General features: G+C 51.4%; 1 protein-coding gene across 1 annotated transcript in view; it reads left to right on the top strand.

Moving 5' to 3' along the window:
• The window catches only part of ADAMTSL3 (ADAMTS like 3), a gene marked incomplete at both ends in the record, with an annotated part of 105,926 nt that overhangs the window by 36,306 nt on the left and 53,697 nt on the right, over positions 1 to 15,923 (top strand). Inside the window, 1 exon segment of the mRNA XM_081114674.1 lies at positions 4,293 to 4,419. Coding sequence (XP_080970800.1) covers positions 4,293 to 4,419 — 127 coding nt within the window.

Here is a 15,923-nt window from a genome sequence, read left to right as displayed (position 1 = left end):
ATCAGCCAGGGCTATTTTATGTTTAAAATATATTTTTATTGATTTCAGAAAGGAAGGGAAAGGGAGGGAGAGAAACATCCATGATGAGAGAGAATCATGGACCGGCCGCCTCCTGCACGCCCCACACTGGGGATGGAGCCGCAACCCTGGCCTGTGCCCTGACCGGGAATCGAACCCGGGACCTCCTGGTTCATAGGTCGACGCTCAGCCACTGAGCCACGCCAGCCAGGCTGAGAATTTGCATATTTAACAAGGTCCCAGGACCCCACTCTGAGAACCACTGCTTTGAAAGGTTAGCATTGCTCGGTTCTCTGAGCTTTTTCATTCATTGTTTTGCTGACACGAATTCATGAATTCATTGTTTGGCGTCTTTAGGGGCAGTGACTTATTTGCTGAAAAGTTAGCATGAATGCATTCTTTATTTTTTCTTCTTAACATTTAAGGAACCATATTCTTTTTTTCTTAATATATGTATTTTTTCATTGATTTCAGAGAGGAAGGGAGAGAGATAGAGAGATGGAAACATCAATGATGAGAGAGAACCTGGGGTGGGAGGGAATCGGGCCACAACCCAGGCATGTGCCCTTGGCCGGAATTGAACCTGGGACCCTTCAGTCTGCAGGCCGATGCTCTATCCACTGAGCCACACCAGCGAAGGCCGCGCTGATGGGTGGGGCTGAGTCAGAACCAACCCCACGGGGCTGTGAGGGGGTGGGACTCAGGGCCTTGGCACACGCTGAGGGGATACTTTAGAGGCGGCTTTGACAAGGTAGGATTCCACCTCCATTCCTTTGAAATCTGGGTGGAAAAAAAATTAAAATAATGAGTGGCTAGTATTCCATCTTCCCTATTACGGTCGTTTCAAAAACAGTAGTCATGCCCTAACCGGTTTGGCTCAGTGGATAGAGCGTCGGCCTGTGGACTCAAGGGTCCCGGGTTCGATCCTGGTCAAGGGCACATGCCTGGGTTGCGGGCACATCCCCAGTGGGGGGTGTGCAGGAGGCAGCTGATCGATGTTTCTCTCATCGATGTTTCTGACTCTCTGTCCCTCTCTGTAAAAAATCAATAAAATATATTTAAAAAACAAAACAAAACAGTAGTCATGCCCGGCCGGCGTGGCTCAGTGGTTGAGCATCGACCTATGAACCGGGAGGTCAGGGTTCGATTCCCGGTCAGGGCACACGCCCGGGTTTCTGGCTTGAACCCAGTGGGGGACGTGCAGGAGGCTGTCAATCCATGATCTCTCTTATCATTGGTTTCTATCTCTCTCTCCCTCCCTTTCTCTCTGAGATCAATAAAAAAATATATTTTTAAAAGTTAGGAATCAAACAGAGGAGCTCAGGGAGGTGTCCTATTGCCCTAGGTCAGGGATGGTGAACCTATGAACTCATTTTCTTGGTCGATTTTTCTTTGTTCAATGGCATTTAAATATGTAAAATAAATATCAAAAATAAAAATCTTTGTTTGACGATGGTTGCAAATATCAAAAAATGTCTATATGTGACACGGCACCAGAGTCAAGTTAGGGTTTTTCGAAATGCTGGCACGCCGAGCTCGAAAGGTTCGCCATCACTGCCCTAGGTCTTGCAAGGCCCTAGGGCCTAAACACTCTTCCAGAAAAGCCCATCCGAGCTCTTACACCACGCCCTTCGGACCGGCCTCAGAGAGGGCGATGCTCACTCCAGTGCTCGGGGACCCCCCTCCCCCCAGCCCCACCCGTGTGAGGACAGCTCTTGGCCCAGGACCTGCGCGTCTGTCATTTAATCGTGGAATATTACTCCCCTCGGAGAGGGTTGCATGGATGTCAGTGACTCACTGATTGAATCCCAAACTTGCAAGTGCGTTTCCAAAATCAATCCCTCGTAAGTCGTTCCACATGTGCCTGTAAATATTACGATGGCGGCCCCGGTAACTGGCTTTGGTTTTTTGTGGGTTATTTTTGTTGTTGTTGTTGTTAATCCTCACCCGAGGATATTTTCCCACTGATTTTTAGGGAGAGTGGAAGGGAGGGGGAGAGACAGAGAGACACGTCAATGTGAGAGAGACACATCGACGGGTTGCCTCCTGCACGCGCCCTGACCATCTGCAACCAAGGGACGTGCCCTTGATCGGAATCGAACCCGGGGCCCGTTGGTCTGCAGGCCGACGCTCCATCCACTGGGCCACACCAGCCAGGGCTGTCACTGGGTTCTTCATCATCCGTCCGCTGATACGAAAGGGGAGGAAGGTGTAGACTGGTGTTAAGATGTTGGCGTCAGATGACCTGGATTTTTTCTAAAACCTTTACTGAAATAAAACAAGGTTTGCCTGTAAATTGAAAAGAAAAAAATAAATAAATTAATTAATTAAATAAATAAAAATAAATAAAACCATTACTGACATGATACACTAGCTGTGTAATGTCGGAAAGTTGTTTAGCCTCAGGAACATTCAGATGCCTTATTTGTAAAAACAGAGATTGAAGGGCCTGGCTGGTGTGGCTCAGTGGTTGGACATCGACCTATGAACCAGGAGGTCACGGTTCAATTCCCGGTCAGGGCACATGCCCGGGTTGGGGGCTCAATCCCCAGTGTGGGGCGTGCAGGAGGCAGCCGATCCATGATTCTCTCTCATCATTGATGTTTCTCTCTCTCTCTCCCTCTCCCTTCCTCTCTGAAATCAATAAAAACATATTAAAACAAAAAACAGAGATAAAAGGTACCAAGTATATTATAAGGTTGATGGAAAGATTAAATGAAATAATCCTGTATAATAAAAGGCTAATATGCTAAGTGTCCAGTCATCCATTCAACCAATCAAAGCGTAATATGCTAATGATATAGTAAGGCTGCTCAACCCCTCGCTATGATGTGCACTGACCACCAGGGGTCCGGCAGATCGGGACTGAGAAAGATGGGCCGGACATGCCCTGGAGACCTTCTGCAGTCCCTCCCTGCCCCGGCTGGCCAACCTCCCCTGTCCCTCCCCAGCCCCGATCGTGCACCAGTGGGGTCCCTCGGCCCTGCCTGCGCCCTCTCTCAATCCGGGACCCCTTGGGAGATGTCGGAGAGCCGGTTTGGGCCCAATCCCTCAGGTCAGGCCAAGGAACCCCACTGGTGCATGAATTCGTGCACAGGGCCCCTAGTGTCTTTATAATGTGCTTGGCCCAATGCCTGGCACATGGCAAGCATTCAATAAAAATCAAGTATTGCTACTACTATTTTACTACTCTCTTTATAAAACCACTAGAGGCCTGGTGCACGAAATTCGTGCACGGGGGAGGGCGGTCCCTCAGCCCGGCCTGCACGCTCTCCAATCTGGGACCCCTTGGGGGATGTCCGAATGCTGGTTTAGGCTCGATCCCTGTGGGTCCCTCTCGCAATCTGGGACCACTGGCTCCTAACCTCTCACCTGCCTGCCTGCCTGATCGCCCCTAACCATTGTGCCTGCCAGCCTGATCACCTCCAACTACCCCCCCTCTTCTGGCCTGATCACCCCCAACTGCCCACCCTTCCAGCCTGAACACCCCTAACTGCCCCCCCTGCCGTTCTGATCGCCCCCAATTGCCCTCCCCTGCCAGCTTGATCACCCCCAACCGCTCTCCCTTGCCAGACTGATCACCCCCAATTGCCCTCTCCTGCCAGCCTGATCGCCCCTAACTGCCTCTGCCTCGGCCCCACCACCATGGCTTTGTCCAGAAGGACATCCGGAAGGTCTCCGGAGAGGTCTCCTGGTCTAATTAGCATATTACCCTTTTATTAGTATAGCTATCATCAGGATGGAAGGATCCTAAAAGTCATTGGATTCAGCTGCCCATCAAATAATTGGATCTCTTCTCAGAGGTGCCCTCCCAGAGGCACCCCTGGCCAATGGCTGAGTATTCCTGCTGGACGCCTCTGACCTGCCGGACGTTGTCGGAGGGCATTCAGTGAGGCTTAAACCTGTCCCTCTCACCTTCGGGAAATGCCAGAGCAAGTGTAACGCTTCGCCCTGACTGCCCTGTAGGAATCTCAAAATATCCCCTGCCCGGCCAGGGTGGCTCAGTAGTTGAGTGTCAACTTATGAACCAGGAGGTCACGCTTTGATTCCCGGTCAGGGCACATGCCTGGGTTGCAGGCTCAATCCCCAGTAGGGGGCGTGCAGGAGGCAGCCGATCCATGATTCTCTCTCCTCATTGATGTTTCTCTCTCTCTCCCTCTCCCTTCCTCTCTGAGATTAATAAAAAAAATAATTTAAAAAAAGGAAGGAAATCCCCGTTAATATGAAAGCAATTGCATCCCGTTCTCACGGCTCTGACACCTGCTCTGTCGCAGGCGGTGGGCTGTGACCGGCAGCTGGGGAGTCACGCCAAGGAGGACAGCTGCGGGGTGTGCGCGGGCAACGGCTCCACCTGCAGGCTGGTGCGGGGACAGGCCAAGCCACACGTGTCTCCTGAGAAAAGTAGGTGTCCCCCCCCCCCCCCCCCCGTGCGACGGTACCCGAACGCGAAATGCGCCTGCCTTTCCGCAGATAGATTTGGTTTCATTCAACGCTGTGCTGTCCCCAGGACCCCTGCGCTTGGATTCGATTAACCTTGAGAAATGCATTCGTTTTGTTAGTTTGACTTCTTAAAATGAGAGCAACCGAAATGCCCTGGAATGTCAGTATTTGTCCAAGGACAGAACAGTGGCTTTATAAAAGTGGGTTATTCTAAAATTCACGACAAGAAGCTTTTGGTAGAAGCTGGATGCCACCCAGTAACTTGCCGGCGACTTAATGATATTGTCTAAGAGGAGTTCATTTTGCTGAAACTTGGGAAATATGTGTTTTCCATTTTATGCAGTGATAGCATACAATTTTATGTTTCTAGTCTCCCATTATACAGCAACCAGAAGTTACTTGGAAAGTTTGTTTAATTCTGGGCCCACATTTTCACATGCCTTATCTATGCTAATAAAAGGGCAATATGCTAATTAGACTGGACATCTTCTGGATGTGCTTCCGGACAAAGCCACGGTGGAAGGGGCCGAGGCAGAGGCAGTTAGGGGCAATCAGGCTGGCAGGGGAGGGCAGTTAGGGGCGATCAGGCCAGCAGGCAGAGTGGTTAGGGGCATCAGGCAGGTAGGCAGGTGAGCAGTTAAGAACCAGCAGTCCTGGATTGTGAGAGGGATGTCTGACTGCCGGTTTAGGCCCGAACCCAGCAGTTGGACATCCCCCGAGAGGTCCCGGATTGGAGAGGGTGCAGGCCAGGCTGAGGGACCAATAAATTTCATGCACCGGGCCTCTAATTTAAAATAAATCAATAAAGTTTGCCTTAAATAATTAAAACACACACACACAAAAACAAACCTAAATGGGCTGTAGACCATCTATGTTACCAGGTCAACACTTTCCTAACCCTAAGCTTTCGGGTGGAAAGAGCTGCTCAGCAGTTTCCTGAAAGTCATACATCTTCTGAAAACTCTGTCAAAGTTTTGTTCCTGTGGCTACTTCTGAGGGTACCTGTTTCTTGAAACCTTGGCCAACACCGAGTACGACTATTTTTACTTTTTTCATTTTTTATTTTTTTCATGTAGCTTTATTGTTTTCAGAGAAGAAGCGAGAGGGAGAGAGAGAGAGAAACACCCATGATGAGAGAGAATCATGGACCGGCCGCCTCCTGCACGCCCCACGCTGGGGATCGAGTCCACAACCCGGGCCTGTGCCCTGACCGGGAATCGAACCCTGACCTCCTGGTTCCTAGGTCGAGGCTCAACCACTGAGCCACACCAGGTGGGCAAGAGAATCTTTATTTTTAAACATTTGCCGACTTTTTCGGTAAACCATGAGGTCATCATTTCTTTTATTTGCCTCCCTTTGATTGCCAACAAGGTAAAAATATTGTCATTGTGGCTCATTCCTACATTTTATTTATTTATTTATTTATCTAATCCCTGCATTTTAATTGTCCAGTTAGCGGCATTTCCCCTTTGGATGTTTTCCTCGCCGTTGTGAAGGTTGACTATTTCACAAAAGCTGGCCTGTTGTCCGTTATACCTATTTCCAATGTTGCTCTCGGGTTGTCACTGGATGTTAAATACCGTTTTGTGCTTTTAGAACGAATGGTTTCTAAACTTTATATATTCAGAAATGTCCATCTTTTCATTTCAGTGATACCTGCCTTTTAAAAAATACCTGCCTTTAAAAAAAGGCTTTAATTTGGGTGTCACTACGCTTTTCTGTAAAGGACCGGATATACATGTATTAGGGCTCTGGGGCGGGGGGTGGGAGGGTACAGGGGTCTCTCACCCACTCAGCCGTCCCCCCCATGGCGGTGCCGAAGCGCCCACAGATGACCTGGGAACCCACGGCACGGCTGTGTCCCAATAAAACTTTATTTACAACGTAGGCCGCAGGCTGCACTGGCCTGCAGGTTGTCATCAGATGTTGATTACAGCAAGGAAGGTGTCACGGAGGCTAAAGGGAGAAGTAATTCCAAAAAGGAGGCAGAGCCCCGGCCGGTGTGGCTCAGTGGATAGAGCATCCAGCCTGGGAACAGAAAGGTCCTGGGTTCAATTCCACTGAAGGGACATGCCCCGGTTGTGGGCTCGATCCCCAGTAGGGGGTGTGCAGGAGGCAGCCGATCCATGATTCTCTCTCATCATTGATGTTTCTCTCTCTCCCTCTCCATTCATTCCTCTCTGACATCAATAAAAATATATTTACAAAAAAATTAAAAAAAAGAAGGAAAGAAGTGTGGGGGCCCTGGCCGGTGTGGCTCAGTGGATAGAGCGTCCAGCCTGTGGACCGAAGGGTCCCTGGTTCGATTCCGGTCAAGGGCACGGGCAGCGACCTCCCTGGGCCGCGCAGGAGGGGGGACCCGGCAGGGAGGTGCCCCCAGGGACGATGCACGAGGAGGCTCCCGGGCCACCCTCCCCATCGCGGGGGCGGCAGGTTCCAGGCGGGAGGGCTGGAGCCAAAGCCTTTGCTCAGAGCAGGTCAGAAACGCATCCAGACACAACGCGCGTGCATTTCCTGTGCAAAGGGAGGCGGGGGCCTGAGGCGGCCACTGGCGCAAACAGCTCTGGGTGTGGGAACCGGGGACTGGAGGCCGCTGGGAAAACGCTAAAAACTCGAAAAGCAGCAGCCAGGTCCGGCCTCCTGGCTCAGGGGTTGAGCACCCACCTATGAACCAGGGGATCACGGTTCGATTCCTGGTCAGGGCACAGGCCTGGGTTGTGGGCATGATCCCCAGTGTGGGGCATGCAGGGGGCAGCCAGTCCACGATGCTCTCTCATCATGGATGTTTCTATCTCTCTCTCTCCCTCTGTCTTCCCCTCTGAAATCAACACAAATATATTAAAATAAATAAACAAATAAATAAATAAACAGATCTATATTAATAAAGGGTAATATGCTAATTAGACTGGGTCGATTAGACAAAGCCACGGTAGGCAGGGGGCTGAGGCAGGGCCAGTTAGGGGCAATCAGGCCAGCAGGGGAGAGCAGTTAGGGGCAATCAGGCCGGCAGGGGAGAGCAGTTAGGGGCGATCAGGCCAGCAGGGGAGGACAGTTAGGGGCAATCAGGCCAGCAGGGGAGAGCAGTTAGGGGAGATCAGGCCAGCAGGGGAGAGCAGTTAGGGGCAATCAGGCCAGCAAGGGAGGGCAGTTAGGGGCAATCAGGCCAGCAGGGGAGAGCAGTTAGGGGAGATCAGGCCAGCAGGGGAGAGCAGTTAGGGGCAATCAGGCCAGCAGGGGAGGGCAGTTAGGGGCAATCAGGCCAGCAGGGGAGGGCAGTTAGGGGCGATCAGGCCAGCAGGGGAGGACAGTTAGGGGCAATCAGGCCAGCAGGGGAGAGCAGTTAGGGGAGATCAGGCCAGCAGGGGAGGGCAGTTAGGGGCAATCGGGCCAGCAGAGGAGGGCAGTTAGGGGCAATCAGGCCGGAAGGCAGTTTGGTGAGGGGCGATCAGGCAGGTACGCAGTTAGGAGCCAGTGGTCCCAGATTGCGAGAGGGATGTGCAACTTCCAGTTTAGGCCCACAGGGATCGGGCCGAAACCGGCAGTTGGACATCCCCCGAGGGGTCCCGGATTGGAGAGGGTGCAGGCCGGGACGAGGGACACCCTTCCTCTCCCTCCCCCATGCACAAATTTCATGCACTGGGACTCTAGTAAATAAATAAACAAATAAACAAATAAATAGAGAAAACTCTACACACAGCAACCAGGAAGCCAACACCTTGGTCTGAAGAGTCTGGGCTCAGCACTTGGGGGCCCAGTTGTATTTCCGGGTTTGTCCCTTGTTTTGGTCTCATCCGCCTAAGGGCAGGCATGCCTGGGGCCAATGAATGAGTTTGCTGAGCTTGTCTGGTCTGGGCTCTTGCACATTTTTTTAAAGTATATTTTTATTGATCTCAGAGAATTCAGAGGGAAAGGGAGAGAGAGAGAGAAACATCCATGATGAGAAAGAATCATGGATTGGCTGCCTCCTGCCCGCCCCACACTGGGGATCGTGCCCGCAACCCGGACATGTGCCCTGACCAGGAATCGAACCACAGCCTCCTGGTTCATAAGTAGATGCTCAACTACTGAGCCATGCTGGCCGGGCATGGAGTTATTATTACTAGATGCCCAGTGCACGGATTCCTGCACTGGTGGGGTCCTTCAGCCTGGCCTGCACCCTCTCGCAACCCGGGCCCCCTCGGGGGATGTTGGAGAACTGGTTTTGGCCCGACCCCCCCAGGCCAGGCCGAGGGACCCCACCAGGGCATTCATCTCTTCCTGCCCTCCCCCTCCCCCCTTCCCTCTGAGATTCATCAGTCTGTTCCATGTTTCCATGACTGTGTGTTGAGGGTCTGACCCCTTGTGGTCAGTGCATGCCATAGCCACCAGTCGAACAGTCAACCTGTTGCTTAGGCATTTATATATATAGATTATTAGAATTTATTCAGATACTTTGTTTCCTGCTTAAAAACTCCTTTATTCCTTGGGCATGGGGGTTTGTGGGAAGGGTGTGTGTGTACTTGAACCCTGGTAGCAGGAGGAACTAAATGCAGGGTCAAGAAATATAACATGAAAAAATGCCAGACAGAAGGTTTTATTCAGCAAAAAGCCAACAGCCACATTTTGTTGTTGTTGCTAATCCTCACATGAGGATGTATTTTTTTCCCATTGATTTTTAGAGAGAGTAGAAAGGAGGAGGGGAGAGAGACAGAGAAACATCGATATGAGAGAGACACATGGATTAGTTGCCTCCCGCTCCGGCAACCTAGGTACATGCCCTCAGCCAGACTCAAACCCAGGACACTTCGGTTCTAGGGCCGACACTCTATCCACTGAGCCAAAATGGCCAGGGCAACCAGCCACATGGAAAACAATGAAAACCAGCAATTCGAAATAAAACCAATGTCACCCCAATAAATATACTTTTTAAAAAATATACATTTGTATTGACTTCAGAGAGGACGGGAGAGGGAGAGAGAGAGAGAGAGAGACATCAATGATGAAAGAGAATCATGGATCAGCTGCCTCCTGCTCACCGCCCACTAGGGATCGAGCCCCAAACTCCAGCATGTGCCCTTGACCAGAGTAGAACCCGGGAACCATTCAGTCCATAGGCCAACGCTCTATCCACTGAGCCACACCTGCCAGGGCCCAATAGATATACTTTTTTTTTAAAAAAAAGGTAGGGTCCTGGCCAGTTTGGCTCAGTGGATAGAGTGTTGGCCTACAGACTGAAGGGTCCTGGGTTTGATTCCCGGTCAGGGCACATGCCTGGGTTGTGGGCTTGATCCCCAGTGGTGGGCGTGCAGGAGGCAGCCGATCCATGATTCTCTCTCATCATGGATGTTTCTATCTCTCACTCCCTCTCCCTTCCTCTCTGACATCAATAAAAATATATATTTTAAAAAAAGTAGGAATGAGGTTGCCAAAGTGACTAGAGTAGCTCTCTCCTTGTATTACCAGGGAGCGCATCTATTTAGGTTGGTATCATTCTCCTTGGAGTTTATAGTGAAAACTAGAGGTCCGGTGCACGAATTTGTGCACTCACGGGTGGGATCTGGCTGTTCCCCTTTATGGGGCGGGCTGGCTGCAGGGAGGGGCCCCTGGAGGGCTCCAGGGCGGGTCCAGCCTTCTCACTCAGTCCTGATCAGCTGGACCCCAGCAGCAAGCTAACCTACTAGTCCCAGCGCCTGCCCCCTGGTGGTCAGTGCATGTCATAGTGAGTGGTTGAGCTGCCTTAGCATATCATTAGCATATTACACTTTGATCGGTTGAACAGACGACCAGACACTTAGCATATTAGGCTTTTATTATATAGGATAAATCAGCTGTTATAAATGATAGTGCTCTAGCCCACAGCTAATGCTTATCAATTGGTTAATACTGTGTGGACAGCTCATTTCCTGGACATCTTGCTACTTAGAGACGCTGGGACCCGCGGCAGGAAATGAGACATGGAAAAACTATGTTCGGACCAGCTGGCCCTGAGCTATGTGTGTGGGAGGGAGAGGAGCAGACCCAGGCTTCCAGGGCCCTTCGGTCAGCCCGGCGATTGCAAAATCCAGCAAGTGCAACCCAGGCCGGGAACGCCTACAATGAACATAAGCGTTGGAATTCACACAATTAAAACGGGGCCTCCCGGTCGAAGGGTTCAGGGTGTCGATGTTGGTTCTGACTCCAGCCCCACTGATTCGGAACCCTCTGATCTTAAGCCAGTCACTTACACTTTGAAAACTTCAGTCTTTTAAAACATTTTTTAATATTTTTATTGATTTCAGAGAGGAAGGGAGAGGGAGAGATAGAAGCATCAGTGATGAGAGAGGATCACTGATCGGCTGCCTCCTGCACGCCCCACACTGGGGATCAAGCCTGCAACCCGGGCCTGTGCCCTGACCGGGAATCGAACCCTGACCTCCTGGTTCATAAGTTGATGCCCAACGACTGAGCAACACTGGCCAAGCAACTTCAGTTTTCTTTTTTAAATCCTCACCCGAGGATATTTTTCCATTGATTTTAGAGAGGGTGGAAGAGAGAGGGGGAAAGACAGAAATATTGATGTGAGAGAGACACATCGATTGGTTGCCTTCTGCGCTTGCCCTGACCAGGGGCCCAGGCTGAGGAGGAGCCTACAACCAAGGTAAGTGCAACCTTGATCGGAATTGAACCCGGGACCCTTTGATCTGCAGGCTGACGCTCTATCCACTGAGCCACACCGGCTGGGGCCACTTCTGTTTCCTCCATTGTAGAGCTGGGTTGTTATTGGACTGAATGAGGTAATTTATCTCGTTGCTTAGCAACATGCCTGGGGCATACTAAGTGCTCCGCGTGGTGTTAATAACTTACACTTATCAAGACCTCATTGGACCCTCTCAGCAAGCCCTGGACACAACTGCTCTTGTCATCCTGACTGTACAGACATGAGAGGCACAGAGAAGGCGGGAGGCCTGCCCGAGGTCACACAGGAATTGTGAGTGGCAGCGCTGATAGCCCGCCCAGGTCGCCTGGCTCCAGAGTCTGTGATCTTGCCCACTATTCACACTGCCTGTCACTGGTAGTTTACAAAATAGGCAGAGGGCCTTAAAGGGTGGCGAGGGGAGCCCTGGAAGATGGCTTGGTGGTTAAGAGGGTCAAGGATCTCTTACCCTACATGTCAATTTAAAATTTGGAAGATTTCAAACAATGGACGTGTTCAGCGGGAACCAGTTACCTGTCCACCACCATTACCGCCAACACGATCACCCCACCAATACCATCACCCCACCAATACCATCACCCCACCAATACCATCACCACCATCACCATCACCACCATCACCACCACCACCACCACCACCACCACCACCACCACCACCACCACCACCACCACCACCACCACCACCATCACCACCACCCACCACACCACCACCACCACCACCATCACCACCATCACCACCACCACCACCATCACCACCACCACCACCACCACCACCACCACCATCACCACCACCACCACCATCACCACCACCACCACCACCACCACCACCACCATCACCACCACCATCACCACCACCACCACCACCACCACCACCACCATCACCACCACCACCACCACCATCACCACCACCACCATCACCACCACCATCACCACCACCATCACCACCACCACCATCACCACCACCACCACCATCACCATCACCACCACCACCATCACCACCACCACCACCACCACCACCACCATCATCATCACCACCACCACCACCACCACCACCACCACCATCACCACCACCACCACCACCATCACCACCACCATCATCATCACCACCACCTCCATCACCACCACCATCACCATCACCATCACCATCACCACCACCACCACCACCACCACCACCACCATCACCACCACCATCACCACCACCACCACCACCACCACCACCATCACCACCACCATCACCACCACCACCATCACCACCACCACCACCACCACCATCACCACCACACCACCACCACCACCATCACCACCACCACCACCATCACCATCACCATCACCACCACCACCACCACCACCACTATCACCACCACCACCACCACCATCACCACCACCACCATCACCACCACCACCACCACCACCATCACCACCACCATCACCACCACCACCACCACCACCATCACCACCACCATCACCACCACCACCACCACCACCACCACCACCATCACCACCACCACCACCACCACCACCATCACCATCACCACCATCACCACCACCACCACCATCACCATCACCACCACCACCATCACCACCACCACCATCACCACCACCACCACCATCACCACCACCACCACCATCATCACCACCACCACCATCACCACCACCATCACCACCACCATCACCACCACCACCACCATCACCACCACCATCACCATCACCACCACCACCATCACCATCACCACCACCACCACCACCACCATCACCACCACCACCATCACCATCACCACCACCACCATCACCACCACCACCATCACCACCACCATCACCACCATCACCACCACCACCACCACCATCACCATCACCCCACCAATACCATCACCCCACCAACATTATCACCAACACCATCACCCCACCAACACCATCACCCCACCAACATCATCACCAACACCATCACCCCACCAATACCATCACCATCAGCACCATCACCATCACCCCCGACTCCTGCCCTCACCCCCCTGGTGTGTGTCCATTGGTTAGGCTTATATGCAGTTTTATTGCTAGCTTTACCCAGTGGCCACATAAGTTTCTATTGAACGCGTACAAAAACCGTTTTACATAAGTGTTAAAGGCATGCCTGAAAATTAAACACCCATTGCATTTTGAAGTGATTGATCACACACTCTCACAAAAGCTAATAGCTCTTTAAAGAATTCTCGTGTCCGCAGTGTGTTAGGGATGCTTCGCCCCGCCCCCAGGTTTGATTGACAACCCTGGTCCTTTGTCCTCTCCTAGGGGAGGAAAACGTGATCGCGGTGCCCCTGGGCAGTCGGAGTGTGAGAATCACGGCGAAAGGCCCTGCGCATCTCTGTAAGTAGGACGTGTTCTTCCTGTTTCCTGAAAGTTTATCTAGCAAAAATAAATAATAATAATAATAATAATAATAATTGTTCTTTTTAAAAATATTTTTTTATTGATGTCTAAGAGGAAGGGAGAGGGAGAGAGAAACATCATTGACGAGAGAGAGTCATGGATCGGCTGCCTCCTGCACGCCCCCTAGTGGGGATGGAGCCCGCAACCCGGGCCTGTGCCCTTGACTAGAATCGAACCGTGACCTCCTGGTTCATAGATTGAACCTCAACCACTGAGCCACACTGGCCGGGCACTATAGCTATTTTTTAATCCTTACATGAGGATATATTTTTATTGATTTGAGGGAGAGAGAGAGAGAGAGAGAGAGAGAGAAACATCGATTGGTTGCCTCCTGCACGTGCCCCGACCACGGCCCAGACCAGGGGGGAGCCTGCAGCTAAGGTACATGCCCTTGACTGGAATCGAACCCGGGACCCTTTGGTCTGCAGGCTGACGCTCTATCCATTGAGTCAAACTGGCCAGGGCTGGACCTGATTTTTCTTTGGATGCAAAAGGCGGTTCCCAAAAACGCAGCCCCAAGAAGAGTTGTGTAGGTTCTAACAACAGAATCAATAGTAAACCGAATAAGTAAACGTGAAATAAAATAAGTAAAGGCAGAAACGATCATTTACATGCATGTGTGGTCTAGCCTCTTAAGGATAAGTTTAGCCCAGCCGGCATGGCTCAGGGGCTGACCATTGACCTCTGAACCAGGAGGTCAGGGTTCGATTCCTGGTCGGGGCACAGGCCCGGGTTGCGGGCTCCATCCCCAGTGTGGGGCGTGCAGGAGGCAGCCGATCCACGATTCTCTCTCATCATGGATATTTCTATCTCTCTCCCTCTTCCTTTCTCCCTGAAGTCAATAAAAATATTTTTTTTTTAAAAAAAGGAAAAGAAAAGAAAGTAGCTGAGAGAGAGACTCTTCAACGTATTCATCACAAGGAAAAATATTATCACTATGTGAGGTGATGGGTGAACTAGACGGATTGTGGGGTGACAGTTTCATAACCGATACAACGAACAAACCATTAGGTTGTACACTGCCCAGAGCCGGTCCATCCTTGCTGCTTGACACAGTCGCTACAGGGAAGAAACATCTGCACAGCATATGTTTCAAGGGACCTGGCATATATGGCATACTGTTCTTAATATGTTTGCTCACCTTCTTGGCACTATGTGTTTTAACCAAGGTCTCCTCTCTGAGAAAGGTTGTTTCCCCAGGTAGGGATTTTCCCCTGAAGTTAGGGAGGGAATAAAACCCCTTAACTAAGTGCCAGGCGGGTAATTAATCACTTTAACTATGAACAATCATGCTTAAGCTACATAATCTTTACTCCCTGGAATGGAGATAAGAAACGCCCTAACCTTTGGAATAGAGATTGATAGGATTGAATCAACTGGTATAAATACAGATGTAACAAGACAACAGGATACAACCTAGACACAGAACCTAGACACAGAACCTACACAGAACCTAGAAACAGAAGAACTTCGCTGGAGAGAACATGGCAAAAGATCCTGGACAGAAACTGGCCACAGAACCTAGAGACAGAACCTAGCGAGAGAACCTGGCTGAAGAACCTAGAGACAGAACCTGGCTACAGAACCTGGATAGAACATGGCAAGAGAACCTGGTGACCGAACCTGGCTGGAGAACCTGGACAGAACCTAGCGAGGGAACATGGCTACAGAACCTGGCTGGAGAACCTGGAGAACCTGGCTGGAGAACCTAGCAAGAGAACATGGACACAGAACCTGGCTGGAGATCCTAACCAGAACTTCGCTGGAGATCCTGACCAGAACTTGGCTAGAGATCCTGGCTAGGCTGCTGATCAGCTGAACGCTGTCTCCATGTCATTCCTTCTTCGCCGACACCGTCCACACCTTTGGGGACCCCTGGACCTGCTGGGCTTGGACCACAACAGTACACCTGAGACTAACGGGTTGTTATAAATGACCTCAAAAAAGATAGTCCTGTTAACATAAAAGAAACCACACACATTCAAACCTGTAAAGCATTTCGCGAGTTCATTTGAGCCAAACTGCCCACAATCTCCAGGAAGCAGAACCTCAACCGACTGGGAGAATGCTCCGGAGAAGGGCTGTCTTTCGCCTATTTTTACACGTTGCAATCGAAGGAGGGGCGGAGGTGGGTGACATGAACCCCACTGGGGATGGGTCAGGGAGGCGGGAGCAAGCAAAGCGGGGAACCCCTGGGATTGGCTAACAAGTAAGATGACGGACACCTGCCCCCTTCCTCGGGGTGCAGGAGTTAACAGCCAGCAGTGAGCTCAGGCCAGGGGGGTCTGTGGCCCCCACAGAGCGGGGCCTGGGCCGTGAGGCCGGGAAAAGGGACATGACCGTGACCTTCCAGCGACATGGGGTCCCAGACA

This window comes from Myotis nattereri (genome assembly GCF_964212035.1).
Source record: "Myotis nattereri genome assembly, chromosome: 21".
Classification (NCBI taxonomy): Eukaryota; Metazoa; Chordata; class Mammalia; order Chiroptera; family Vespertilionidae; genus Myotis; species Myotis nattereri.
This window is presented reverse-complemented; position numbering and strand designations above follow the sequence as displayed.